The sequence below is a fragment of the Aedes albopictus genome, chromosome 2 (assembly GCF_035046485.1).
Source record: "Aedes albopictus strain Foshan chromosome 2, AalbF5, whole genome shotgun sequence".
Lineage (NCBI taxonomy): Eukaryota > Metazoa > Arthropoda > Insecta > Diptera > Culicidae > Aedes > Aedes albopictus.
The window spans coordinates 471,446,845-471,474,791 of NC_085137.1; the positions used below are offsets into that span (position 1 = coordinate 471,446,845).

General features: G+C 41.7%; 1 protein-coding gene across 1 annotated transcript; it reads left to right on the top strand.

Annotated features, from left to right (window-relative positions):
• Nucleotides 1-756: 756 nt before the first annotated feature.
• Nucleotides 757-16,966, top strand: LOC134288642 (uncharacterized). Its single transcript, XM_062854047.1, has 2 exons — nucleotides 757-1,700; nucleotides 11,484-16,966. The coding sequence occupies exon 2, from the start codon at nucleotides 11,502-11,504 to the stop codon at nucleotides 16,062-16,064; it is 4,563 nt and encodes a 1,520-aa protein (XP_062710031.1). The 5' UTR covers nucleotides 757-1,700; nucleotides 11,484-11,501; the 3' UTR covers nucleotides 16,065-16,966.
• Nucleotides 16,967-27,947: the final 10,981 nt, after the last annotated feature.

Sequence of the window (27,947 nt, forward strand, 5' to 3'; positions counted from 1 at the left end):
GAAACCCCATCAGGAGTTCCTGGAGGAATCCCAAAAAAAAGTTCAATGAAGAAATATCTCGATGAAACCATCAAGGAATACCTTGAGAAATCTCTGGAAGAATCGTTAGAGGTATTCCTAGAGAAATTATTGGAGGAGTCCTTGAATGAATCGCAGGAGCAAATATTTCGGATAACGCAAAACCACTATAAATTTGAGGTGTCTTTGTTTAATTTCAAAAAATAGATCCCGGAATCACCGATACCGGTTTTCCAGAAATTCTTATATCGGATTCAAAATGACCAAAAGTATTTCAGACAACATTACCCCTAATAGGGATACTTTCATGGCCTCAGTTTCGTCACCTCGCTGAGTGTGTTCCATCAAAGACGAGCTCTGAAAGACGCCTGGGGTCCAATGGACCCCAGGTATCCCTTTTAGGGTTAAAACTGGTTGCAAGGCACTTAATGACCGGGATGGACATATTTTTCTAACATTCCTCCATTTCTCTTGGATCTGAAAAATGAACGGTTCTCACATCGAAAATTCACTTTTTCCAATATGGCCTATTCCAATGAACCATTTTGATTCCGGAATGACTCCGGAAGCGGGTGGCCATTCCAACAATCCTCAACAAATCACTAAATTAGAAAAACAAAAAAAGTTATAGCTAAAAGAGCATGGACAAGTTTAGAACATTTGAACGTAAACATGAAAGACGCAAAAATCTTTTCAATACATTGTAAAACCATTTTTAAAGACCCACAAAAACATGACCTGCCTCCAATTCATCATGAATTAATTATAATGATTATCTCCCATAATTATTTATGTCCCCACATGGCTTCAATTAAAACGTGCATGCCCGCATACAAAGCCCAGTTATTCGAGAAAATGCGCTGCCCAAAAGGGGCCACAACCTCGTGAATTCCAGACTCACTAGGGCAGCTGCAAGGTGACCGATCAACGACCTCAATTGAGACCACTGTGTGTGTTGGAGGTGCGTATCATAGCCTTATCGTGCTCCGACGACGACAGTGACGATTGATTTGTTTTGGGATTTTCAAAACACGTGGAAACAGACTCCACCGTACCAGTCAGACCGTCCCGTGTCTGTGGGAGCAGCAGATTTTCCGCGAGAGTGAGAGTGAAAAATTCGCACCCGGAGCCCCCCGAGCAGGTGGCAGATGGTGGCGGCAAGGCCGAAGGAGCCTACGCGTTTGCAATACGATCGGTGCACTGCACTGCACTGCACACACCCCGTCCAAATGAAGCAATTATCGTCTCCTACCCGTGTGGCGAGGTCTGCGATCGTGGTGATCCTCTAGGCCTGGTGCAGCCGATGATCTGTGGGAGCAGTCGAGGGTATCTCTTCTGACAGTTTTCGGCAGCGGCGGCGGCCTCGAGAGCGAAATCATTTTTCTATAGAAATCTATAAATGTTTTGAGACATGCAAAAAACCTTGCTAGTCTTCCGTCATTATTGATACCGTTAACAGCGGTGAAGCATATCGAAAACGAGTGATTGGGCGTCATCGATAGACATTGTGGATCCTTAGTGATAAGACGGTCGCGATCGAGTTACAGGTGTTGATGGGCGAGGCTGAATACAAACGGTATTGAACGATCGATAAGAAAACGTGTCGAGAAACGAAGAAAGGAGCTGACTGGCTGGAAGCTGTGAGCAATCGAAGAAGGATAGATTCAACAAATCCTATAAATGTGCGTATGAATGCTGTTTCCTGATATTATTATGGAAGAACTGTTAGTTAAAAAACTCAGAAAATGAAACAGTGCACAGGTGAAAACTGTTGTACAGTGAAATAGAACAGTAATTCGGACACTTGTTGAAGTGAATGCTAGTCGCAGCAGAAATACATCCCAATGGATTGACAAACACTGAAAAGGACTATAATGTGCAGTGAAAGCATATGTGTTGTTGAAAGTGATCGTGAATAATATACAGTTTTGTTGAATTCAAACTGTCCATGGTCCCATAAAGCCTTTATCTGCAATTATCTGGACACGTAAAGACGGCTGTAATTCTGCAAGGGATCGTTGAAACTAGTCAAAATGGACTGAAAATACGTGTGTTTATGTTTTGTGTTTGTGCCAAATTTCATACAAATCGGTGCAGCACTTTTAACTGCAGCTCAAAAACAAAACCAAGAGAAATCAAGCATTTTGTACAATTTTCATCCAAATGCCAGTCTTTTCTGCTACAATTGGCATCTTTAGCGGTGTTGAAATAATTCCATATTCTAGATCTGCATGCCAAACTGAGCCGAAATCCAAAGCCTCATGAATGTTGGTGCCCGGGAACCTATTTAAGGAGAAACTACAGAGAATCCTAATATGGCTGCAACAATGGCCGGCTTGGACCCCTACTCATGTTTTCAAAAGCACCAATCTTTAAAATTCGTAAACAAATGCGCTCGACTTGGGAAAGCTGCCTCTTTTTTCAAGTGAGCAAAGCCACGATTAACAAGTGCGGCTTAGTTCGATGCTTCGTTCGTCAGATTTGTGCTTTTAAAGTTTGTATGCAAAACTGCAATGGGATTCTTGATGTTTCACCTTAAGAATCAATTTGAAGTTTGTATGGGAGTGATTTGTCGAATTACCCCTGTCGCATTTTGTACTGGTGGAGGGGAGGTGTCTGTCAAGCAGTTGCCCAGCAGTCAAAAGGTGATTAAAAAAAAATCTTGGAAATTGGTTTTAGCTATCAAAATAAAGTTCTAAAAATCTGAAAAAATATCATAGTGGCTCAGAAAAAAATGCTCTTTCGTATAAAATCAAAAAATCAATACATTTTTTCAAAATTTAAAAACCCAGTGCAAAGTACTGATGAAATTTCGGAATCCAACTATTATAATTATAGAAACACTTTTAATTTGTGAAATTTCTTCAATTTTGACTAACTGGTTTGAAAGCTGTTGGTGTTAATGTGGGTGAGTATTAGTATGGGACAAATATCAAATTCTCGCTCCAGTCGACTTTTTTGATTCCATTTAGGTCCTATATGAACTGTGCAAAATTTCAGCGCAATCGGTGAAACTATAATTTAGCGCAAGCGGTTCAAAGTTTTCATAGGATTTACTATGGAAAAAGTTACACTTTCTGATAAAAAATCCCAGAGGTCGTCCCTTGTCTCCTTAATTCAAACCGATCAACGCTTCTCGTAGAAAAATCACTTATGAAACTTTCCTTCGAAGACCGCAAAACAATTGGATGCTTGTGGAAAAAGTTATTGATTTATTGCGGATTAGTGATCCAACGAACGGCTTTTTGTTTTGTTTTATTAGCAGCACTGTAGCTGCTGCCTTGGCTGCTGCTGTTTCTGGGAGTGGTGATGCCTCCCGCCACCCTATGCAACAACGGCAGCAGCAGTGCTGCTGATAAAACAAAACAAAAAGCCGTTCGTTGGATCACTAATCGGTAATAAATCAATAACTTTTCCCACAAGCATCCAATCGTTTTGCGGTCTACGAAGGAAAGTTTCATAAATGATTTTTCTACAAGAAACGTTGATCGATTTTAATTAAGGAGACAAAGGGCGTCATCTGGGATTTTTTGTTTGAAAGTGTAACTTTTCCCATAGTAAATCCTATGCAAACTTTGAACCGCTTGCGCTAAATTATAGTTTCACCGATTGCGCTGAAATTTTGTACAGTTCACATGGGACCTAAAAGGTATCTAAAAAGTCGACTGGAGTGAGGATTTATTTTTTCCATACAAGCGAGTCCTATACTAGTGAGTATTTGTAGCTATTTTTGTGTTTTCATATGCAATCTATGCATAACTTTTGAATGTCTCTGCCAAATGACAAGGAATTTTCACAGAAAGTAGTTGATTATTTTTATACTATTGATGCAAAATACCATCATCATTGAAATAAGAACAAGAGATTTTTGCACCTACACACGATTTCAAAATTAGTAACCTAAAATAAGTGTTGTACCAAGTTTATTTCCCAACTAACTTTTTTTGCTGTCTTTAAGGGTTCAAGAGAGCTTTAGTCCAAAAGCGTTTGCTCCATAAGCTGTTATGCAGCTACTTTAGTTAGTAACGGAAACAGTAGATTCGCGCTAGAATAAAAAGTTCCGCAAAAATTTTCCACGAAATTTTGCAAGTAAAGTAAACACATGTCTTCATTTTCTCATTCCAAATTTGTGAAATTTTAACCTTCTTCGTGCATTAGCTTGCGCGCACCTCGCTGACCTAGTGCACGTTTAGGGGTCATAATGACCATAACACACGAAGAGGATTGATGTATCCTCCCAGGTAACAATTTAATGCTGAATAATCGTTTTTCCAACCATTTTAAATCAGCCTTCATTTGAACAAAAGCTGAGCACAAGATGTACAATCCTTTATTCAGCCCCTAAACATCTAATTTTAGTGATTTTATCCAACCTTAAGCTGGTTTGAGGTTCATTGAAAGGCTGGTTTAAGGCTTAATATGCGCTTAGTCAGCAATCAATTAAATGTATTGAATTTGATTAAACATTTTAAAAACATTTTTTAAACTCATTTTCACCATTTGCGGTTTCCCATTTCGAGAAGATATGCTTTGGAATGTATGAATTAATCTATGGAAAACTGGGAATTCAACTCGGAACTCCTGATTTATAGTCACTCACCTTAACACCTACATCACACACAAATGTATACATAAGCTCGAACACGAGAGCAATGCTTGTAGAATCTGAATAATCAAGATCATAAGTTGAATTGAATCTGTATTGAGGCTGAAGTAGCTATGTGGAATCTGTGAAAATACTGCTTGGATCAGTTGTCAAAAATTATTTGATTAACAGCTGAACAACAGAAGATTGATGATTAACCTGGGCTTGTTAGGGGAATATATGTAAATAAAAAGAAAATCGGGTTAAGTACGTTTCCTTTGAATTCCACTAAGAATTTGCATCCTTTGACAGATACGTATTTCGACCTCAACTGTAAGGCCGTCTTCAGTGTCTTGTCTAGTCGAGTCAAGTACAAGACACTGAAGACTTGACTGAAGACGACCTTACAGTTGAGGTCGAAATACGTATCTGTCAAAGGATGCAAATTCTTAGTGGAATTCAAAGGAACCGTACTTAACCAGATTTTCTTTTTATTTAACAGAAGATTAATTATGCATATTGGTGTACGTTTCAAAGCTGGTTACAGAGATGAATAATATTCTATTCAACTTGATATTCAGCTATTTATGTATTGCTGATTAAAGAAGTTGAACAAGCAATACTTCAGGCCAATATTCAGCTGTCATTGTATTCAGCCACTGCCACCATTAACCAGCCAATGTTCAGCTAATGCTCTCACCATGGCTCTCACTGTTCAGCATTTATTGTTACTTGGGCTTTGCAAAATTACTGACGGATTTGCGGGTGCTGGCATTCGTTACTGGTATGGTATGCCCTAACAATTGCAACATACAGTTGCATGACCATTTGCTAGGTACCTAGTATATGCAATTGTCACCGGCGCAAGGTTTAATCTATTGTATTGTTCGTTTTTAAGGAGAAACATCAGAGAACACAAATATGGCTGCCACAATAGCTGACTTGGTGCCCTACTCACGTTTTTAAGAGCACCAATCTTGAACATTCGTAAACAAATGCTCTCGATTTGGAAAAGCTGCCTCTTTTTGTAAGTGAGTTGGCAAAGCCAGGATAAACAAGTCCGTCGTGGTTCGATGCTTCTTTCGTCAGATTTGTGTCTCTAAAGTTTGTATGCAAAAATGCAATGGAATATCTTGATGTTCCACCATAAATTAGTGAAAATGTGCTGCAAAAAAAAAACAGTAGCGCTTACATCAACTATGTGAATAAGACTTTAAAACATGTTGTTGGAAGATATTTGGTCATTTGGGTCGAATTACATTTAATCAAAAGTACATTTGATCAATGGACATTTGACATCTGGTCGAAAGTTTGTTTCAAGATAACACAGCGCAACACTTTTTTGTCTCAAGAGCAAACTTATGTGTCTCTGACAGATTTTCGGCCGCTGAATCCGAATCCGGGCTCAGATTTGCTCCAGCACATCACCATTTTAAGCTACACCTCAATTAATAGGGTAAAATATGCGATTTTGGGCTTTTTAAATTGCAAGCCATTAAGCATGGAAACATTTATTCGAAGGGTAATTTGGTCAATTAACATCTAAATTTACGATTCAGGGATAATGCATAAATTATGTCACGCAAAAATCGACCTTCTTCAACCCCCTCTCCCTCCCTATGTCACACTTTTTGTATGGGACCTAAATATTTTTTGTATGGGTCGTCACGGTCTGCAAGTTGTGTAAATTTCAACGGGATATACATAAGCCGTTAGTACACAGGGTCAAATATTTGTCCAAAAGAAATCAGTGTTCAAACATCTTTTTTAACTCGATCGAATTTTCATTAGTGTCAAACTGATGTTGTTTCTTGACTTCTTTCCTTGTCAAATATTTGACCCTGTGTACTTCAGGCCATGCCTACATATATTTTTTGCTCTCTCGATTAACGGCTACGCAGTCTTGGGATTTAAAAAACGAGTTGTTTTATTCACCCGACGTTTCGACACGGGGATAGTGTCTTCCTCAGGTAATTATTTTCCCCGTGAGGAAGACACTATCCCCGTGTCGAAACGTCGGGTGAATAAAACAACTCGTTTTTTAAATCCCAAGACTGCGTAGCCGTTAATCGAGAGAGTCAACCATACAGTCGTATTTCAATAGTTATATTTTTTGCTCAACATCACATTTAAGACAATCAACAACTGTACGGCGGTTCGGTGTCCGGCCATTTGGCCGAACACCATTTGGCTGAATGTCGTTTGGCCGAACGCCATTTGGCTGAATGCCATCTGGCCGAAAGGGTCGTTTGGCCGAATGCCGTTTGGCCGAATCACGATCAATATAATTCAGAGGAAGATTTGACATTTTAACTGCCAATGTGATCATCAGAAGTATTTCCTTATTTTAATCCAAGGGGAATGACATATCCTTTTCTAACCGGAGTATCCGCATTTATCCGTTTCTAACCGTCGCTAACCGTGTCTAACCGCTGCTCACTTAGCAGCTCGCTTAGCAACGGTTAGCGACGGTTAGAAACGGATAAATGCGGATATTCCGGTTAGAAAAGGATATGTCATTCCCCTTGTTTTAATCATAGGCTATTCTTTCTAATTCTGTTATCTAAAGATTAGGTGTCGTTTAAACTGTTAATATTTTATTAAAGATTTTTCTTTCTTTGAATCATAGGCTGTTCTTTCTGAGACGGAGAACAGTGGCATGGTCACTTAAGTTCATTATTCATTGTTCGGCCAAACGGAATTCGGCCAAATGACCCTTTCATGCCCTGCCCAATGTATCCTTCCGGCTTTGGTCAACTTCGGGATGCTGGGTTCGCTGTAGAGTGCAGCGACCTCGTTTTTCAACTTTCTCCACCACATAGCTTTATCCTGATACCCACCAAAGATCGTCCTTTGCACCCGTCGCTTGAAACTCCGAGTGCTTAGAGGTCCATGTCTCGTGTTCGTAAATTTCCAAAAACAAAATTGTTAAAAATAGTTCTTGCAAAAACAAAAAGCATTCTTATTTTGTTATGATCGTGCTCTTGGTATATTTTCTTTAAATTACATTTCAATAACATGTTTTGTTGTAGCACAAGTTCAGTTATTATTGTGTCATTGAGACTAGTACAAATATTTGATCATTAATATTACAACATAACTAGCTTTGCAATCAAAACTACACCATTCGAGATTTTCGTTGTTCACAGCATTCCGTGAGGAACTGTAAGAGAAAATATTATTTTGTCATCAGTTCCTCTTCTTACTGACATTACGTTACAGTGCCAACTTATCAGCCTTTTGTTTTATAAGTATTTTTTTTTTGTCTCAGATTCAGTTAGGTATGAATACGAAAATAGAGAGTGTAATAGAGTGTTAGCCATTTTATGAAACATTTTGGATCAACTGGTTGAATTCAACGACGAACAACACATTTTCAACAAAAATGTAAAAAAAAAATAAATCATCAAGAACTCCATAGATAATTTTTAGGCATTTTATTTTTATTGATTTCACTGCATCGAGCCCACTTAGATTAACTAGGATAAATGTGTCAATCAATGAGGTTATAATGTAAATTAATCTTATAAACAATGAACCACCTAATAAAGGGTTTCAAAACGACGGTAGTTTTTCATCGTAAGTTGTTTGGAAAATAAACGAGAACTATTGTTTCTCTCTGTTTTCGATAAGAAATCACTTGCGACAACAATAGCGTCCCAATTATGAATGAAGCATTTAACAATAGATCCTATTGTTGCGTATCCCATTGAATGCATATGGGACTTTGGAGGAGTTCCTATCCGCAACAGAAAAAAAGCAAATTTTGTTTTCAGATTGTTATCAATAACTTATTTATATCAAAATTTGTTATTGAAATATTTTCAAAATTCGATGATATTAAGTTGTTATTGAAACTAACAAAACATGTTATTAAACAGGTCTTCCAGGAACATTTTTTTTGTTATAATATTTGTTATTTTGCCGCTTATGACAGACAAGTTTATAACAGGATATGTTATGTAAATAACATGAAAATAACTCTTTACGTTACGCAGTTATTTTTCCAAAACAACACATTTTATTATGCTGTTGCTATTCCCTTCTGCTCGGGAAGGGCTTTCTTTGCCTGCCATTGCATGAATTTGTATATTGTGAGGCAAGTACAATGATACTCTAGGCCCAGGAAGTCGAAAATATTTTCCCAACCGGAACGGAAATCGAAACCGCCGTCTCTGGCTTGGCGATCCATAGCCTTAACCACTAGGCTAACTGGAGACCCCAACATGGAGTACACGTATCATTTTTTTACTGATCCCCTTTCCCCTAAACGCTGGTCGTCATATTTGAATGACTCCTGACATAAATAGTGCAGGCATCAACAACCATGCGCCTCCATGTGGTTCTCAATATCCTTATGCATGGCTGATAATAAAATCACCAGAAAATCACTGCTCACTGTCACAGAAGTTGACCATTTTCATTGGGAAATCAAAATATTTTCCGTGTGTTTACCTGTTAAGCCTGGAAAACATAGCGTCCGTTCCGTCGAGGTTTGCGTTTTTTTGACAGTTTTCCCATGGGAAATGTGTCAAACTACTGCAAACGTTCGCATTGTGTGGGGCACTTTAGTGTTGGGTGATTCGTTTGAGTCGTCTGTTGTTATTTTCTCGATTTGCATCGGCAAAGAGGAGTGAATATGAGTAGGATGAATTGAAAATACGACATCCTGTTGAACAATTGAAAAGCTCTAGGACTTGAAAATTCCTTTTGAAACTTGATTTTGGATGAATTTGGAAATAAAAAAACTGATGTTCCACGTGTTTACATACTAATAAACATCACGCTCGTTATAACAATAAAACGCATGGTTGTCTTGGGTTCAATCTCTGGCCAGTCTCTTCCTCCTACTATGTATGTTCTTTCTATGTACTTTCTCCCTCCTCTCTGCATATCAGTGAAGAGAATTGTCAGACAAAAGAGGCACAAAACAAGCAACAAAGAAGGTGGGACGATTAGTCTTTATCCCTACTGGTGACAGATAATGACATGATCTCGAAATTTTTTGTTGCAGACAAAACGGAAGCTGAATTTGTTGCGTACTTTTCAACTCGTGAATAATCAATTAATACTAACCCAAATTCGAAACTGTTTGATGATAGAGCTACACCAGAGTTGCAGTGTTTACCGACTCGAAGTTACCGTTCGAAAATCGCAATGCAAGGCTTGAAAATCTCTAAACTCGTGGTGTACGATATTAATCCCATTATTTTCAAGTTGGGACAAACTTATGTCCCATGGGTTGTTTTGTCGCAACAAATACAGGTTGCGACATTGTCATTATTGTTGCGCGATGGTTGAATTTTGATTCACTGCTACATATACAACTCATTTACATTCATATGTTCGTTCATAATCATAGCCATTGGAAGAACCAGAAACGAGTTGAAAAAAAAATCCGTTTCCCTTCCTTCCAACTTGCACTACACATTGTCTATCAGATAACGCATATGAGTTATGCAATCTGTGCCGCACTGTGCCGCACATTTTCAGAATAATTTTACCTGGCATCCACGCACCAATGTGTGCGCCCTCTGCCAACCATATCCTACCAACACTCCGACATCCGCATGAATTTGTGCAAACGCAGAGGTATATTCGGTCTAATGTAGAAACAAATGATTGCAATCATCAATTCCTTTCCTTTATCCACATTGACCTGCAACCTGACGTGGCAGGCGCCATTGCCGCTTAAAATAGAAGATCATCAACGCTCAAGATACCTGCTAATCCCCGGCAGATATCTCATTGGTTCCTTGTGTGAGTGTAGCTGGTCTGTCGATACTGGAGTAGCATCCACGGGCGGTCAATCAAGCTCAAGCAAGCAAGTTAGAGTTTATCAATAAATTCAAACAATTACCATTATTCCATATAGCGTCAGAAACTTCATTCGTTTCTACAGAATGTGGTCCACAAACATGGCTCGGAAGAACTCACACATCTTTGATATTTTTACCTAAACTTCGCTACAACGAGAAAGGTGTCAGGGCCAATTGACTTTTCGGTCGGCTTGACGAAAAGATATTTGTGGCGCGGCTGGGAAATAAGTTCATGACAACTCGTGACCAAAGTGGCTTCGAGAGTGCACCAGTATCTTGTTAATTCTAGAAAATTCAGGGTGTTTGCACAACCTTAAAATTTGAAACTCGGAGGTTTATCTTTTTATGTGCTTTTTATCTAGAAGAACACGTGAATTTCAATCATCCACAACATTAAGTCTAAGTCAATTGAGGATAGCTGAAGCGTTATCTACGCTACTACGAGAAATGGATGTGACTAAGGGAGATGTGTTGGGGATATCGTCTTTCTAGATGATTAGTTGAACCAACCAACCGATACTTGTTTTGTTTCACGATGAACGATGAGCTCGCGAAAAACACCATTCGGAACCATTCACAATGTTGAACGAGATATTATACTGTTACACTCAATTCACACAGGAGTGTTGCATTCACAGCAAAGGGCAACACAATATGCAATCACATACAGAAGACCACGAAGATTCTCAGTAGCATCTTCTATTTTATCTATGATTTTTTTCTTTTAGCATGAAAAATCTTTGCATCTACCAAACGATGTACGAAAACAAACTTCTCAATTGTCATATAATAATAGCAATTATTGATAAATTTGAAGCTCTACACTGTTGCAGTGGGACCGTAACACCAAGAAGAAGAAAAGTTTTCAATAATGGTTGAAAACAAACAAGTTTAACAGTCTGAATACATTTATGAAATAACTTTGATCATACTAAACTTATAAAAATCGATTGATGTTGAATTTTTTTAACCCATTTTTTCAGATTCAATAGTATATATTTAGTCTGCATTTTTGATCGCAATCTCATCGTACCTTATTTTCTTTGACTTCTTTATTCTAGGTTGACATGAACTGAACGATGGCCCTCATTTCCGTGTCACTCATCGTCCTTGTGACCACCTGCTTTGTCAGGGGTCAAGTCAATCAGATTTCAACAGAATTCAAACCACCACCATTACCACCACCACAAACACCTACACAAAGTACGCTCAAGCTGCCATTCAACCTTCCCCCACTGCTACCTCCCACATCTAATCACATCTCCAATCTTCCCAATAGCAACACCCCTCCCCCCTTTCAAACTCCTTTCTCTTCACCATTCCCATCTCATCCACCGCCCCAGTTTTCCTCTCAATTCCCTCCCCAGCATACTCCCCAACTCCCATCTCAGTTACAATCCCAGCTCCCCATCCAGTTACCACATCAACTCCAACAGCAAATCCCCTTCCAACTACAACCGCCATATCCTATCCAAGCGTCACCTTCCTTCTCATCCCATGGTCCGCCTTTCCTGCAGAACAATTTACTATCCTCACTTCTCCCACCCCAACTACCTTCAACTTTGCCCACCAAATTCCCTCCTCCACCTCCACAACATGGTCCACCGAAGACAAAGCTTCATCCATTAACAAGGCAACCAGGACCACCCTTCCCAGCACTTTCCGCACAAACTGGCACCAAAAACATCTCATTAGAAGCGAACCGTTCACCGCGAACCTTGCAGATGATCGGCACTAACAATCAACAAACATTTCACAAAATCTCCGAGAATCTACGTCCCGGTGCCAATTCCTGGTACTACAAAAAGAACTCGTTCCCGAAACGACCACCGCATCCGCAAGCACCAAAAATATCCATTACAACTCCATCGCCCCCTCGTTTGATTCCCTTGAATCAGTACAATCAGCTGGAGCAGATCACCAAACTCAATCAACAGACCCAGGCGAGCTTACAGTCATCCTTCAGTCATTGGCCGTCGCTGAATAATCAAGCTCAGAGTTCGTTCAACACCATTAGTACTTCATTCAATGGCCCACCTACCTTCGGCAATCTTAACAATTTAAATCTCAACAGTCACGCTCCTTCCTTCAACAGTTTCGGCGGCAGCGTAGATTCTTTTCCTAAGTTAAACAGTCCCAAACCTCCAAATCCAACGCAGGCTTCACCGTTGAACACTAATGTCAAACCAGACATCAGTTCACAACCGAATGGCCACAGCAATCATGGCCACCAAGCACAACCGTATCATCCACCACCGTTCAATCTGAACCAGGCACCCTTATTCCCACATCTACACCCTCAGCAAAGTCCACCTTTCAATACACACCAGCAAACTCCATCATTCCAGTCAAATCCTCCTCACCATCAACCGGTAACTCCGCTGGAAGTCTTCCAAGATCCGGCCTTACACATATCCCCCATCAACATCCCTGCCCCGGAAATACCGTACTTCGAAACCCTCCGCAGCCAAGTCAGCGCCCTCAAAGCCAAACACAAAGACTTCTTCAATGAACATCAGTCTGGAGATACCACTTCCTTCAACAATCCCCAGCATTTCCAACCCAAACCAGTCTATGGTCCCCCGCCAAAGCCCGTATATGGACCACCTCCTCCAGGTCCACATTCCCAACACTTGCAAGGTCATGCCTCCACCTGGAATCCCGAACAGAGCAAGTTGGTACCACCGCCCAAGTGGAACCCGCACAAGTTCGAATTCGAACAAAACAACAACTTCGGACAAAGCCTGGAGTACACCACGCCGAAGAAAACGCTCCCGCTGCAGAACGACTTTGTCGGATTCCCGCCGGCAAAAAGCTCCATCAAACACGAGCTCAACTTCATCAGCAACTGGGAGAAGGGAATCGGCATCATCCACAAAACCGATCACGGCAACGCCGAAAAAGGTCAAACGATAGTGGCGGCCGGCGATACGGATGACTTCAAGAAAATCGACAAGCAGGAATCGTCCAAGGTGGAAGTGTTCAGCACGGACAAAATGCAGCGGAGGTACACCGAGCGAGGTGGATCGAAGAAGCAAACGACGGCGCCCAAGAAGACGTACGAGAAGCCAAATCGGGGTCGAGATACGACGGAGGACAAAAACCAGGAGGAAGCGACTACGGTTAGGGTGGAGAGTTCGAAAGCGGGTGGTGGACAGTTTTCCAACGAAACGCAGAACGCTGAGGTGCAGCACAGGAAGAAACGAGATGTGTCGGGGGTTGAGAGTAGTGCCGCGGAAAGTCTAGGAAATGCCACTACGGCTAGGACGATCGTGGAAGCGAAAACCGAAGAATCGCAACCACATGCGGAGCCATTGGTAGCCCCAGCGACGGATTTGGTCGACTCAACGACGGAAGGGTTGCATGAAGTGGAACAGTTGCCACAAGCCGAAGCATTGGTAGCTGCAAGGAGAGCGGAGGATTTGTTGGATTCGAGTGAAGAAGCGGCACTGTTGATGGATTCGGAGGAAGGGTTGTACCCGCATGCCGCTGCTTTGCGAAGCTATGAAATAGCCGAAGGTGATGCATATTCCGACGAAGAGGCTGAAGAAGCCCAGCGGAAGCATTCCGCGGGATTGGCTTACGATGATTACGATGATGATGATCTGGATGACGAGCCGTCGATCGAGTCACGTTCGGATAGGTTCATTTTCGAGGAGGTAGATGGAACAACGTTGCGACCTTACGCTGTACCGATAATTTCCGACAGAATCGACAGCTTTACGCCGATTCCTAAATCTGAGGCAGCGGTTAAACCACGGGGACTTCAGGGTAGAGATTTGATGGCTTTCCTTGAAGAAGCGCTGCGAAATTCGTCGCAGTTCTTACCCGATGAAGCTGAAGACCGTAGTTTCGACGTGGTTGATCCGCCGACGGATATTATAAAGTTTCCGTATTATGAACGTACGGAGCCACCAATTAATGTTGATTCGGCGTTGAGGTTCGCTGAGAATTTGACCACATTCTCCAAAGGACTGTACGAATCTAAGAATGGTAATCAGTGTCCGGAAGTGGACGTAGAAATTCCAGATGACTCATCGGATGAGAGCATTCATACATTTAATCCGGTACAAAGGCTGAAGCGATTGGGTAATAAGATCGACTGCCTTAAGAACAGGAATTTCGGAAAAGATCCTTTGGACAACCCGCTGTTCAAGGAAGGCTTTGTTGGCGGAGGACGGTCTTCTCCGGATGCCGCGCCATCACAACCAGATGCATCCATAGCCGTGTTTAGTGATGTAATCCGATTAATCAAGCAGCACTTGGATGAGGAAGAGAAAACAAAGGCCAGAGATTTCAGCGATATAGTTTCTCCAAGACATTTGAATCTATCTGAATCGAAAACACCTTCTCCGAACACCGCTGTTCTAGAGCAGCTAAGGCTAGGTAAACGCAGACCACTGCTTCCGAATAAGCAACCGAAGAAAGTGGAGGAACCAAAACCTGAGGCAATTCCAAACACCACCAATGAAAGTCATGGCTTGAAGATAGTGTTCCCTCGCAGATTGAACATCACTAAAACGCATGATGAAGCGAAGAAAGCTTCCAAATCGAAGTTAGGTGACATAGAAGGATACAAGTTGAAGCTGAACCATTCACGGTTGACTGATCATGAAAACTACAAAGCCTCTTTGGCCAGGAAGCTTAACTTCGATAGGCCGGAAAAAGCCAAGATTCCGAAAAGTCAGCGTCGAGATTCGGACGATCGATTCACGTACGAGGATGTGCCGAGCGGAGGTTCGTCGTTCATGCAGATATTCGATATCTCATCGTTTTATCCAAGGTTCGTCGCCAGAGCTCATGACGACGACAATCCATTAGTGACTAAAGGATTCGAAACGAAGTATGATCAACTGGAACGAGAGGCTGATGAATTGATTACTTCGGTGCGAAGAAGTACTACTGATGGAGATCGTCGGTCGGCAAACTCGGGGCGGAATGAAGATGCGAAGGATTCAAAGGACAAACCTTATGGTACTAGTTATTCTCCGTCTTACCGACAATACCGATTACTATCCAGGAAAGACGATCAGAAGCGGACTCCAACCGTAGATGAACTTGTGGATTTCTATAGCAGAAGACGAAGTAGCGAGGAGCAGTTTTCAACGACCACTTTCGCTCCTATTCTGCCTCCCATCTCACTGCCGTCAACTACTTTGAAGGTTTTCGACGTTTCGACATTCTATCCACGTAGGAACGAAGAACTGTATCAATCACTGTCTAAACGTAGAGACAACAAGATAACCCTGGATGATTTGGAAGTTCTGCAAGCGCCAAAGATTACGCCGAAGTCAGATAGTGTGGAGGCCTTCAAACCAACGGCACCGACCAAGCCCGTGATAGATGACATAGCAGATTTCGAGGGATCACAATCGCAGCTGACGGAAAGTTCCCTGTCTCCATCCTCAAACGATGGTCACCACACATTCAAAAAATCCGAACCACCCAATCCGGACCTTCCGGAAACGGACAAAGCAACCTTCCACCTGGATCAACCGGTTGCTGCGTCCGGTCATCGTAACAACCGCCTGCTTCCGGCCCAAGTCATACCCCGGAGGCAGTACAAAACCAAAGGACCAGGCTTCAGGAGACCTCCGGTCAAGTACCGACGGAAGAAGGTTATCACCAGTTATTACAACTGAACTTCACAGCAGAGTCCCGACTGAGCCACTGACCGTCTCTCCGTTCTCCCTGAACTTCATAGAAGATAGTTAATTATTTATTGTCCCTCCTTTATCCTGTACCAACTATCCCTCTGGTGCCCGAGTAGGGCAGTCCTTCAAATCCCAAATTCCTACAAAACGCAAATAACCCCATCCGAGACGACATGTGACGTACCCTAATGATCTTAGCTAGTGAAATAATAAGGCCAGTATGATTGCAGCATTTGAATGTACGTAGACCCCCTTTGTGAGAGCCAATAAATTGTTTGAGTTGTATTACTGATAGCATAGTAAGTCATAGCAAATAAATGAGCGCGAAGCGAAAGTCACGCCGATAACAATTAATTTCCGAATCGCTTTTTACTCCAATATCCGAACAACCATACCGGTTCGATCTTATCACATCTGACAGTGATCGCATGTCTTCACCATAGCCTTTTCCCATTTTCAAGCCCTTTTGTGTGAACAACCACATCGCTTAATTGCTACAAAATCATAGTGCGTGCGTGCACCAGTCTTCATTTTCATTCCGTGTCTATAATCCCACCTGTTTCACCCCATGAGAAAATATCAATGAACAACCCGCGCATGAGGCCGGAGGTGTGGTGACGACAGCGTGGAAACAAAGTAGGCGCTGATCGATTTTCCGCCTTGTCGACTGTGACGCAGCAGACAGGGGCAGGGCTGTGAGCGGGCTGTGGAATCGTTCCGGAGCGACGCATTTCAAACATGCCTACCAAAGCTAACCTACCTAATCCTTATGTAATCCGAAAAAAACAGAGCAATTCGAATGCAAGCCATCAGCAGGGTAGACTCAATTATCACCTAGTTTTTCTTTTGCTGTGCAGTTTCTTCTCCATTTCAATGATGACGATGACGACGACGATCATGATTGTTCCCAATCACGGTTGAGTGCACCCCGCGCGGTCGTAATTTGGATGATCATTCGAAACAACACATAATTTTGCAGTTCGCGGAGGAGACGATGGAGTCGTGAGCCGAGGGTATAATTTTGGGGTTGAATAATCTAATCAATTTATTATGACCGTTTTGCTGGGTGATCGTTTGGTTTGGCCGGTGCGTAAACTGGAATTTACGTTAATTTAATTGTAATGATGATAATGCTTGAAGGGAAGAAAACTGATGTCGCGAATTTTGCGTGATTTGAATCGATTGTTGCAATAATGATGCTCATGAGCAGTACCCAGACAACCAAAATTCGCATGGAAATGTATGAATTTCATCTTATTATAATTGCCATTGGCATAGTTGAGGTTTTAATCAGGGGGTTAGGGAAGTAGAGATCGTCAATATGATTTTAAGTTTACATGAAATCTAAACATATGAATCATATATTTTGCTTTTGGTTGAAATCCCAACCGACATGAGGTGCGAAAATTGAGTTTTTACCTACTTTTATACATATGTCGCAACTCGATTCAGATTAGTGCATATTCTGGCTCTTGATGATTGCGGAATGCAACCAATCAATTCAAATTTACTTCGCTTCTGCCACTTCACGTGTGCTTGGAGTCACAAATTCAATTGATAAAATTTTAGAATGTTTGTAAACTAATAAATAAAACACTCATCTTCCTCCAGAATGAGTTGGACCGAGTTTTTTTTTGCATATAACCTGTGAATTTTTCCGAAACATAGCAAAGCTGTAGAATCCTAAGGGAGGAATTGCTGTTTGATTGTACTCTAATGAATTTACTAAAAGCATTTCCAATGAAAGAAACCTTCAAATTGAATTTTGTAAATGCTTTCTTTTTCAAAGTCACATTAGTAAAGATTTTTTTGATAGTATTGTTTTAAAGCAGCAACAATGTCTGGAAAGTTCTTTTTTTTGGAAAATGATCACTAGATCACATGAATGAGATGAAATTTTGCAACACTATTCAAAGAGAAGGGAAGGGAAGGGAATCAAAGAAGTTTCAGGGAATGTTCAGAAGGGTTTCAAGCGGTTTCAGGTGATTTAAGGGAAACATTTCCATGAACACTGCTGAATCCCGGGAACACCCCTGGATTGCCCCTGAAACCCATTGAGATCCCCTTGGAAAGTCTTTGAAACATCATGGAACGCCCCTGAAACACCTTGAAACGCACTTAGAACCCCTGATACCCCTTGACAATCCTATAGAACGCTACTGAAACCGCCAGAAACATCCTGGAACGATTTTGAAAGTCCCTGGAAGATTCCTGAAACACCTGAAAACACTCATGGGACCTCATTAACCCCCTGGAACGCCTTTGAAACCCCTTGAAAACCGCAGGAACGTCCTGAAATACCCCTGGGATCTTCTCAACCCTCTGAATCCCTCTGAAAAACCCCAAGAATGCCTTTGGAACCCCTGGAACATCTCTGAAACGCCCCTGAAACCCCTTGAAATGTACGTTTAGGTAAAGTAAAATAAATTAGCAGTCATTTTAACCAGTGCACAATGGTTCACGAAACAGATTTACGAGGAAAGATGCATTCAGCGCATTCAAATGATTTTCTAGATTAATATGGTCTTCTACAAAGTTGTTCCTAAACATAAGGCCCTCTTTTCAATATACATGAAAATTAGGATGGGTCATATTTTCAAAGAAATTGGGAACCAACCTTTTTTATTTGCAAGAATAACTGTCTACATTCTTTGGGATAGTTGTAGATCTATCAATTTTGAGCAAGTTTGCTGAAGACACTTTTTATAAAGCTTTAAAATTGACCGACCAAGAGGTTCTTCTTCTTCTTCTGTATGGCTCTACGTCCCCACTGGGACTTGGCCCGCCTCGCTTCAACTTAGTGTTCCTTTGAGCACTTCCACAGTTATTAATTGAAGGGCTTTCTTTGCCTGCCATTGCATGAATTTGTATATTGTGAGGCAAGTACAATGATACACTATGCCCAGGGAGTCGAGAAATTTTCCCGACCGGAACGGGAATCGAACCCGCCGTCTCCGGATTGGCGATCCATAGCCTTAACCACTTCTTTTGAATGCGGGCAAATGATATTTTTTTTTGTTTGCCCCAACCCATCATAATACCTTTAAAAAAAAAACTTTGATTTTCAAGAAAAAACGCCTGTAACTTTTGAACCAAAAGAGATAACAACTATCTCAGCGCACGAAACAACGCGTCTTCAAATGCTCTACAAGTGTTTCTTGGGCGACTTTGATGAAAAATCGAAACTGAAAAAGTTAACGCCATAAAACCGGTTTTTATTGAACCACCCTAAGCTTATTCAGAAAAATACTTCTAGATCGGTCAATTTTAAAGCTACATAAAAAGTGTCTTCAGCAAACTTGTTCAAAATTGATAGATCTACAACTTTTCCGAAAAATGTATACAGTTATTCTTGCAAACAAGAAAGTTTGGTTACCAAATTCTTTGAAAATATGGACCACCCTAATTTTCATGCACATTTTAAAGAGGGCCTTATTATTAGGGACAACTTTGTAGAAGACCATTGCATTGCATAATGAAAGTATGATTTTTTTTTATAAAATAACATTTCATTTTTTTTCTTCTGAACCATGGTGGATAATCTGCTCATTAGACACCTGAACAGGGACGTCCAAGTAGTGTGGGGTTAAGGGCCGCCTTCTAAAAAAAGTGAAAGCCAGGACTACTCTTTCCTTGATCAACTAAACAACATTCCCATGGTCGCTAAACCCTTCGTCTCTCCGGAACCACCGGAAGAAGGCATTATTGCTACAGAGAGAGGCTAGTGCACATCGCACCCTCAAGGTTAGCTGCGTGGCCTTAAGCAACGAGCGGCGATTACTCGCTGTGGGCAGTCCACCAAGGTAGCATGCTGGCGTTAAGCCAGTTTCCCGAGTGGTCCCTATCTCTTTGTCCTCTTTTTCCTCGAAAGGCAGCAGGATGTTCTCCCCACGGCAACTTAAAAAAAATGTTTCGAGATTTGTTGGTTTTTTTTTCGGTGAAAAAAGACTTTCCAAATCGTTTTGGCATAACGTTTCGGCCTACTTCATTCAGCCATCATCAGATCTGTGAACATTTATTGAGTCAAGTTAATACAATTTTCCTTCTTGGTCTACAATTTGAAATTACCACCCACTCACACAAAACGTTTGTTCTCCACCACTGTGGTCTAACAACTAACCCTAAGTCCTATTTCTATGTATATTATTTCGTCAGATTGCGTCATTCGGCTCGTCTCGGCTGTGTGCGCTTCGACAACGTTCGTATTTTGCACACTAGTCCGTTGTACGCTGCGTCTATACCACCACACTCGCGCTGTAGGTTTACAGTGGTGTTATTCCCTAGCAGCTTTATATGGAAGGCCTCTGCAATAGTTCTGCTCTCCTGGTTGTCAATTCTTTCCAGGATCTCGGTTTTTTGGAAGTCGAAATCGTGTCCTTCTTCAATGTGGTGTTGTCCTAGTCCTGTTTTCGCTTCCTTCTTCTTTATGTTATTTCTATGCTCGTTTAGCCGCGTCTCTAACATTCTACCTGTTTGTCCTACGTAAATCTTTCCATCGTCTGAGCTGGTACTGCATATACTACATTTTTTGTCTTTTCTTTCGGGATTGGGTCCTTAAGTTTACTAAATATTGTCTGTTTTATTTTGTTCCGTGGTTGGTAGGCTAATGTAATGTCGTGTTTGTTTAGGATTTTCGATAGCTTTTCGCTCAGACATGGAATGTAGGGTGTAGAAACATATTTCTTGTCTTGTGTTTGTCTTTCTTCGTGTCTTAAGGTGTTATAGTGTCTGTCTGTTTTTTGTTTTAACAATTTGTTAATGAACCAATTTGGGTAGTGGTTTTTTACTAAAATTTGTTTGACTGTCATAATAGTTTTGTGTCGTTCACTAGCGTTCGTCAGTTTTATTGCACGGTCAATAAGCGCCGTGTTACGTTTATGTTGAAACGGGCTTTCCGAATTGTAGTCTAAGTAGCGTCCATTGGTCTGTTTGGGTGTACAAATTTTCACGATTACTCCATCCCTTCTTTGTAGCGTCATGTCAAGAAATTTAAGTTTGTTGTCTTCCTCATTTTCTACGGTGAATTTCAGTTTCTCGTGAAACTCATTGAAGGTTGCTACTATCGTGTCGATGTAGTTCCGTTTAGCCACACAGAAGCAGTCGTCTACGTAGCGGCGATATATCTTCATCGGTGTCTGCTTTTCCTCCAACTTGCGTATGCTTTCTTGTTCCAGCCTCTCCATCACTAGATTTGCAACAACCGGTGATAGAGGGGAACCCATTGGTACGCCGAAATTTTGTTTGTAGAACACGCCTCTGTGTACAAAAAGGTGGACCCCAACACAAGCTTGACGGCTGCTACGAAGCTGTTCTGGTCGATCGGTGTGTGTGCTTCAACTTCGTTCCATCGTCGGTTGATACATTCTATCGCGTAGTCAACCGGCACGTTCGTGTATAACGAAGTAACATCCAACGAAAACATGACTTCGTCTTCGCCGGACACGGACACCGTCTTCTGTCAGAGGCTGTACAGACTGAACGAAACACTAGACAACGGACACACGGAGCATGGCACCAGTGGATACGGAGAAGAAACGATTCTTACGAAAAGTTTCATCGTCCGGAGCGGGAATTGAACCCTCACCTCACAGCATGGTGCGATTATGAGCTTGGTGACTCTATCCGCACGGCCACGAGGCTCCACCAACTTAATCGCTCTAAGGAACTACAAAAGATAACGTTGATAATCGACTTTACTCCGTTCCAAGCTAAAGATACTTTTAGTACCAACATTAGTCAGATCGACATCTAGCATAATCAGTTCCTCTAGCAGGATCTGACCCTGTTGGTGTGAAACGATTTCCCCATTTCACAGCCCAGGTATTGAAGTCACCCACTATTACCACCGGCCTTCGCCCTGTCAGCACAATCGTCATACAGTCCCATGTTTGCGTAATCTGCTCGATCGACCACCGCGGAGACGCATAACAGCTACAGAAAAGGACCCCGTTTACTTTGGCGACCACGAAGCCCTCGTAACTCCAGGACGGGGTACTCGGTATGGGTCCGCTATGATGGAGATATCCGTCCCCCACTAAAAAAAATGCCTGTCAAAACAGTTGCTAGCTTACGTCACAGTAATTCAGCTTCTTCGGGCTGTTCGGGCTCGTTTGGAGGTTAGCCATCAATGCTAGCTTCTTTTCCCGATCAGCCTAGATAGACGTGTAGGTCGGTAGCGGTTGTCTCAATTGTCTAAGAATAACACTACGGACTGCCTGATCCAGTGGTAAGAGTCCACTAAACAGATGACCCCTAATTCATGGTGTTATGCGGCTTTATGCTTACCGTGCCAAGGAATGAATGGTTAAGGGGATCTAATAAAAACCTAATCACAAACGGAACCTGTGGAGTATTGGAGCGTCCTCCACAGTATTACGCCCTTACTGTGCTAACCGGAGCAATGGTGCAGTGGACATTGCGTCTCTCCGAGATAATCAGTTACCCTTCTTAAGTCTCAAATTTGAGGCTAAATATGGGCGGGATTATTCAAATGTTGTAATTTAGCTTACATTAGTACCTTTGCTTAATGCGTTTCAATCGACACCGATTTGGGTTGTCGTTGATATTTCCTTTTTGTGCTGTGATTGTGAAGAGTGTAATCCTGTCTAGTTTGGGTAGTGGCTACGGCTAGGAAACCTCAGATCAATTTTCAGCGTAAAAAGCGTGCGTAGCCCAAGTGGTTCTACGTCAAAAAGTTAATTTTCTTAGGGTAACTCCTGTATAGGTTACCTTGTGAACCCAGTTTTGCGTCTTTCATTATAAATGAAGTGTCGTGTCTCAAGCATGCTATATCTTAGAATAACGTTAACAGTATGTTTCAACCTTTCCTTATGGATGCCTTCAAGCAAGCTCTTGATGATAACATCATCAAACAGGTCAAACATTAATTTGAGATCAGTCTTGTTAGAGATCACAGTCATTTGGATCTTTTCGTCGATATTCGGCCTCTTTTGTCTCCGACATTCGCAACACAAGCAATCAAACTACTATACGAAACAAAATGTCAAACGAATACACTTCACCACGATCGCGGCTTCGGGAGACGGTTCGGCTTTTGTTATTCCTGTCTTCTTCCATATTAAGTGCTATGTTGGCCATATGTGTGTCGTATGCAATACAACATGCAAGAATTAACTAAAATCAACATTCATAATCGAAATTGTCTGAAAATCTATGCGAAAAGCGAGAAATAGACAAATGTCATCGTGTCAGACGACATTGATTTGACCCTTTCTTATGTTTAGTGATCTTCGTTCTATCGTTTGCGCTGTGTGTAAGAGGTAACGGTTGCGCACGAATGTAACAAAGCAAGCTGACACCCGACTGCGGCAACGAAATGAAGGTAGTGAAAAGTGTCGAATGTTTACAAGACTGTTTGAGATGCTTCGATTTGATGGATTACTAAGGTAGTACAGTTCATGGATAACTTAGCATAGGATTGCAAAATATCTTCGGATAAACCAGTCTTTTGTATAGCTAAGAAAATCTCTAGCTTCTGCCCTGAGGATTGTAGCTATAGAATCGATTTAAAAGACACGGACACGTGTGCAGTGAGCTTTTCGATCGATTTTTCGATTCCCTGAAGAAGATCCAATAAGGATCGAAACGTTGGAAACAGAAAACATATAGTTGTTTTTGATCCCCGAAAAGACTGAAACGCCACAAAAATACCCAAAAAGTCTACCAAACAGTCGTCGCCAAAGCTGTTAGTTCGTCGATCCGGGAAATCGTGAACCGTTCTCTCTTTTTGGGTTCGCGAGCGCGTGAGCAAATATTGTGTTTGATGCGAACCAAAAAACACGTCAAGCACATGATGCTTTCCACCACTGCTTGCCTCCCAATTTGGGATGTCCACGTCCACAGTTACACAAAGTTGTATACGTTTTCAAGAAAGCATTCGCTCAAACGTAGTATTTGCTTGGGTGATTTCTTGAATATTGAGGATGCTCACGATGACGTGCCTTTCAATGTCGTATTGAAAGTCACATGTCGTCACAAGCTAATGAGCTATAGGCTCTCTTTACGCTTATGCGTTTTACAGTGTCATTTTCAGGGCACTGACTAAACCCGTTGTGGTATAAGCAATGAGCGCTCGTTGCGCGTATGCGTTCTTTCCCTCTTCTAGGGCACCCCTTCCTATTTCATCACCTTCCCCTTTCCTAATTCCCATCCCTTGTCCCATTCTCCCTCAGGTAAATGATGAAATAGGCGATGGCGATGGCACAAATGTCCCAAATGAAGGATAACGTGCCTCTGGAGCCGGCCTTCTGATACCTGATACCTGGAGGCAAGCTTCATACTGAGAGCAAGCTGTAAATTTAAAAACTGATGGAAAAGTGTGTGCGATATGACGGAGTCCTTTTGTTACAGGTTATACGATGTAAAATTCATTTTTTTTAGCTGTGAAGTGACACAATTGGGTTCTTTAGGGGTATCCGGATTATTTCATAATCGGATTCTTCGCCCAACAATTAGTCAAAATCCAAAATTTCATAATTTTCGGAGTCCGGGAACTATTTTTAAAATGCATTTAAAGTTTGTATGGGGATTTTTTTTTTGTTCGGGTCGAACTGTCACTTTATCGATTGAACTGTCATTCTATCCACAAAAATGAAAACTGTTTTGTTAATTTAACCATCAAAACAAAGTTATCGGAATCCAATTAAATCACGTTATACTCAGAAAAACGAGCTCTTTCGATTAGGCTATACAAAATAGCAATATTTTATTCACTAAAGAACCATCAAAACAAAGTTATCGGAATCCAATAAAATCACGTTATACTCAGAAAAATGAGCTCTTTCGATTAGGCTATACAAAATAGCAATATTTTATTCACTAAAGAACCCAACTATGATCTTTAACGGTGGCGCTTATATCAGAAGCCAGGGGCAGAAAATCGCCATACTCTGATTTTTCTTGAGAGGCATAATAATAGTGCTTAATATACTGGTGATCAAACTGACAAGGCTTGTATGTACACAGTTGAAAATTATTACATCGAGTTAGCTGTAACAAAGCGACCTCAATCGCTTTCAACACAAGTTTCCATCGGGTTGGTAAAATTACAGGTCGTCTACAGTATGTATAGAGCTTGATTACAATTTTGCGTGCAAGAATTATTTTCATGTAAAATCGAATGAAAGTTAATGGAAATTTGAACGTTCTGATTATTACCTCAAGTGTAGAATTTCTTTCTATGTAGCCTTAAATCCGAAACTAGACTAGGTTGAGCAGGCCCAAACAAGAGATTAATTTTCTTGAGCCAGTTGTGGTGCGTACTTATTTATATGCTGTTCTACACTTTACGTCACGCATTAACTTAATCAAACAGCTGGAACTTAATCGCTGCACCTGACCCGTACCACCTGGCAATCCCTCAATAAATATTCATCACCGGTAAACCAAACCGATCATTTGCATTGGCTCGGGATACGTAAGGAACGCGGTTTAATCGGAGGGGATCGCCGCAATTTACAATCTTGCACTTTGTGTGACCAATTTAGAACATGGGGAACCGACTAGATTTATAATTTTCCTCCGTAGATTTATTATTCATCGTTGCATGGCGTCCAGCATTTGTGTGCTGGTAATCGTGGTTTTACCTTCCTCTGTTGGCAGACACCAACCTCACGAACGTCATCATTACCATTGTGCGATCGCACCCGCCGCGCCGTGCCGCGAACAAACGATCGACGGCACGGCGGTGGAATGTTTAAGAATGTTCTCAATTCCCATTCCCATAATTAGCCCACATTTGCGATGCGATGCATTCGAAGAAAATTCTTCAAGTAAACTCCGACAAAACGGGGCATTCACGCGTGTGAATGCGGGAGACGAGGGTTTGTTCGAAGATGGCTGGTGCGAGCCTCGTGACCGGGAAAATGTCTGCTTGTTAGTGATGTTAATTTGATAAAATGCCTAACTGGTTGCAGTTCTAAGCAATGAATTATACAGATTCTGTGTGTAAGTGGGCCGTAAGGCATTGATTGAGAACCGTTGTGATCTGATTTGATTTTCTAACGCAGATATTATACGACCAATCATCATTCCATTTCCTATACAAATGAAGTGTCAATTCGTTTGCTATAAAGCGGGACACCTGCGGAGAACAATGTCACAAAAACACAAAAGGTGATTAAGATGTTTTAATAGTCTAGAAGCTTAGTTATCCAGAAATTTCCGCTGGAGAACGGGTTTAATGAATAAAGTGTATTAAAACGAACGACTGAGTCAACTAAATTATATACAACAAAAGGGACATACTTTAAAGTTCCATTTACAAGGAATCCTTTCCAATCAAACAGTCAATATACATAATTCGTGATTATGCAGCATCTCGGTATTTTACCTAACGTATTTATGACGCCTTTTAATAACAGTCCAATTGAATCGATAACGCTTCTCGGTTCGACGCATAACTTGTCGGGCCGGGCCAGCACGCACCGATTGAAGCTCGCTACATTACAACAAACTAATTAAGCATTTCAAGCCATTTTCATACAATTTCTCAATCAAACTATCCATCGTCACAATTATTGGCCGCATCTCGGAACGCATATGCGCACAAGTTCATGAACCATCTCTATACTTCTTCGCTCCACTCGCACGGTTACGTCCGGCTTGCCGGATCCGAATAAGCTTCTTCATATGCATTTGCTGTTTAGTTCCCATTTATGCCGAATCAAGGATCATTACCTCTGATCGATGATGCATCACAACAACATACACGGTCCAACAAATGGTCTGTTGGTAGGTACCGGAGAGGAAAGAATCCGCATTTGTTTCCGATTTTAATTGAACTTTCCGATTACATGACGTTTATGGATATGATCGACGCAATTTACTGTGTTGGTCGAAAATTGCGAAACTTGATTGTCGCATACTGTTTCTTTTTTTTATCTATATTAACGAGATTTTTAGCCCTGGGCTAGTTCATCTCGGGACCCACGCTTTACTTCCCTTTCGAAGGAAGAACTCCAGAACTGGCCCCACGTTGGGCGCCAATTAATACTTTCAGTGACGTCCACACGTCTTAAAAGTGGACGTCCGCACGTTCCCAACTAGCTCACCTACCTCTTTATCTCAGGGCAAACAACCGCACTAGTGGAAACTCACCTGTACCTCTGCAAACGCCGCGAACAAAAGAAGCTGAAAATCAATTTCTCGGCTCACACAAGAAGCAAGGCAAATTTTTAAGGCAAAATCAAAAAGCTAATTGTATTTAATTATTCTAGTTGATGGTTTTATTGGAAAACTCTAAAAGCACTTATTGGGAAAAGGAACGGACTCACATGCTCGATGAATCTGATGCGGCGTGATATCGCCACCACGCGGTACCACGGGCCACGTGGCGTCACCGGTTCTCTACCGGTCGATGACTACTCGCTGGGCTTCACCGGATTCCTACCGGCGGATGGGGTTTCCTGGATTGCCGATCCCTGAATCGGTCGTGGGGTTCGCTGGGCTTTCACCGGTATAAACCGGACTTTTGGTGGCTTCACCTCTCACAGAGGACTTTCACGGTGGTGGTCGTATATTGACGGACGACCAACGGCTACCACTGGATAGTGTCCGTGCGCACACTCGAGAGGAATTTTTGGATTTAGTTCACTCGCGGTACCCTGCAATCACGGTCAACTAAAATGTGCGGGCAATCACTGTACCGACTAAACTTTCGACCGTGTCGCGACCTCTCTTTAAACTGCCGGCCTCAACGTTAACTATTAGGAGCGCCGGGGCTAACTAGTAGCCTTACTAGTCACGATATTAACACTCGCGCACTGGTAACAGTCTTGATGGTGAACTAAACCACTTTTTCTGTATAATACAGATAATTTTGTCGCGGACTACTCACGCGGATATTTAAAT

What these genes read in the sequence shown, in the direction of transcription:
- LOC134288642 (XM_062854047.1), top strand. Translation starts at nt 11,502, where the DNA reads ATGGCCCTCATTTCCGTGTCACTCATCGTCCTTGTGACCACCTGCTTT.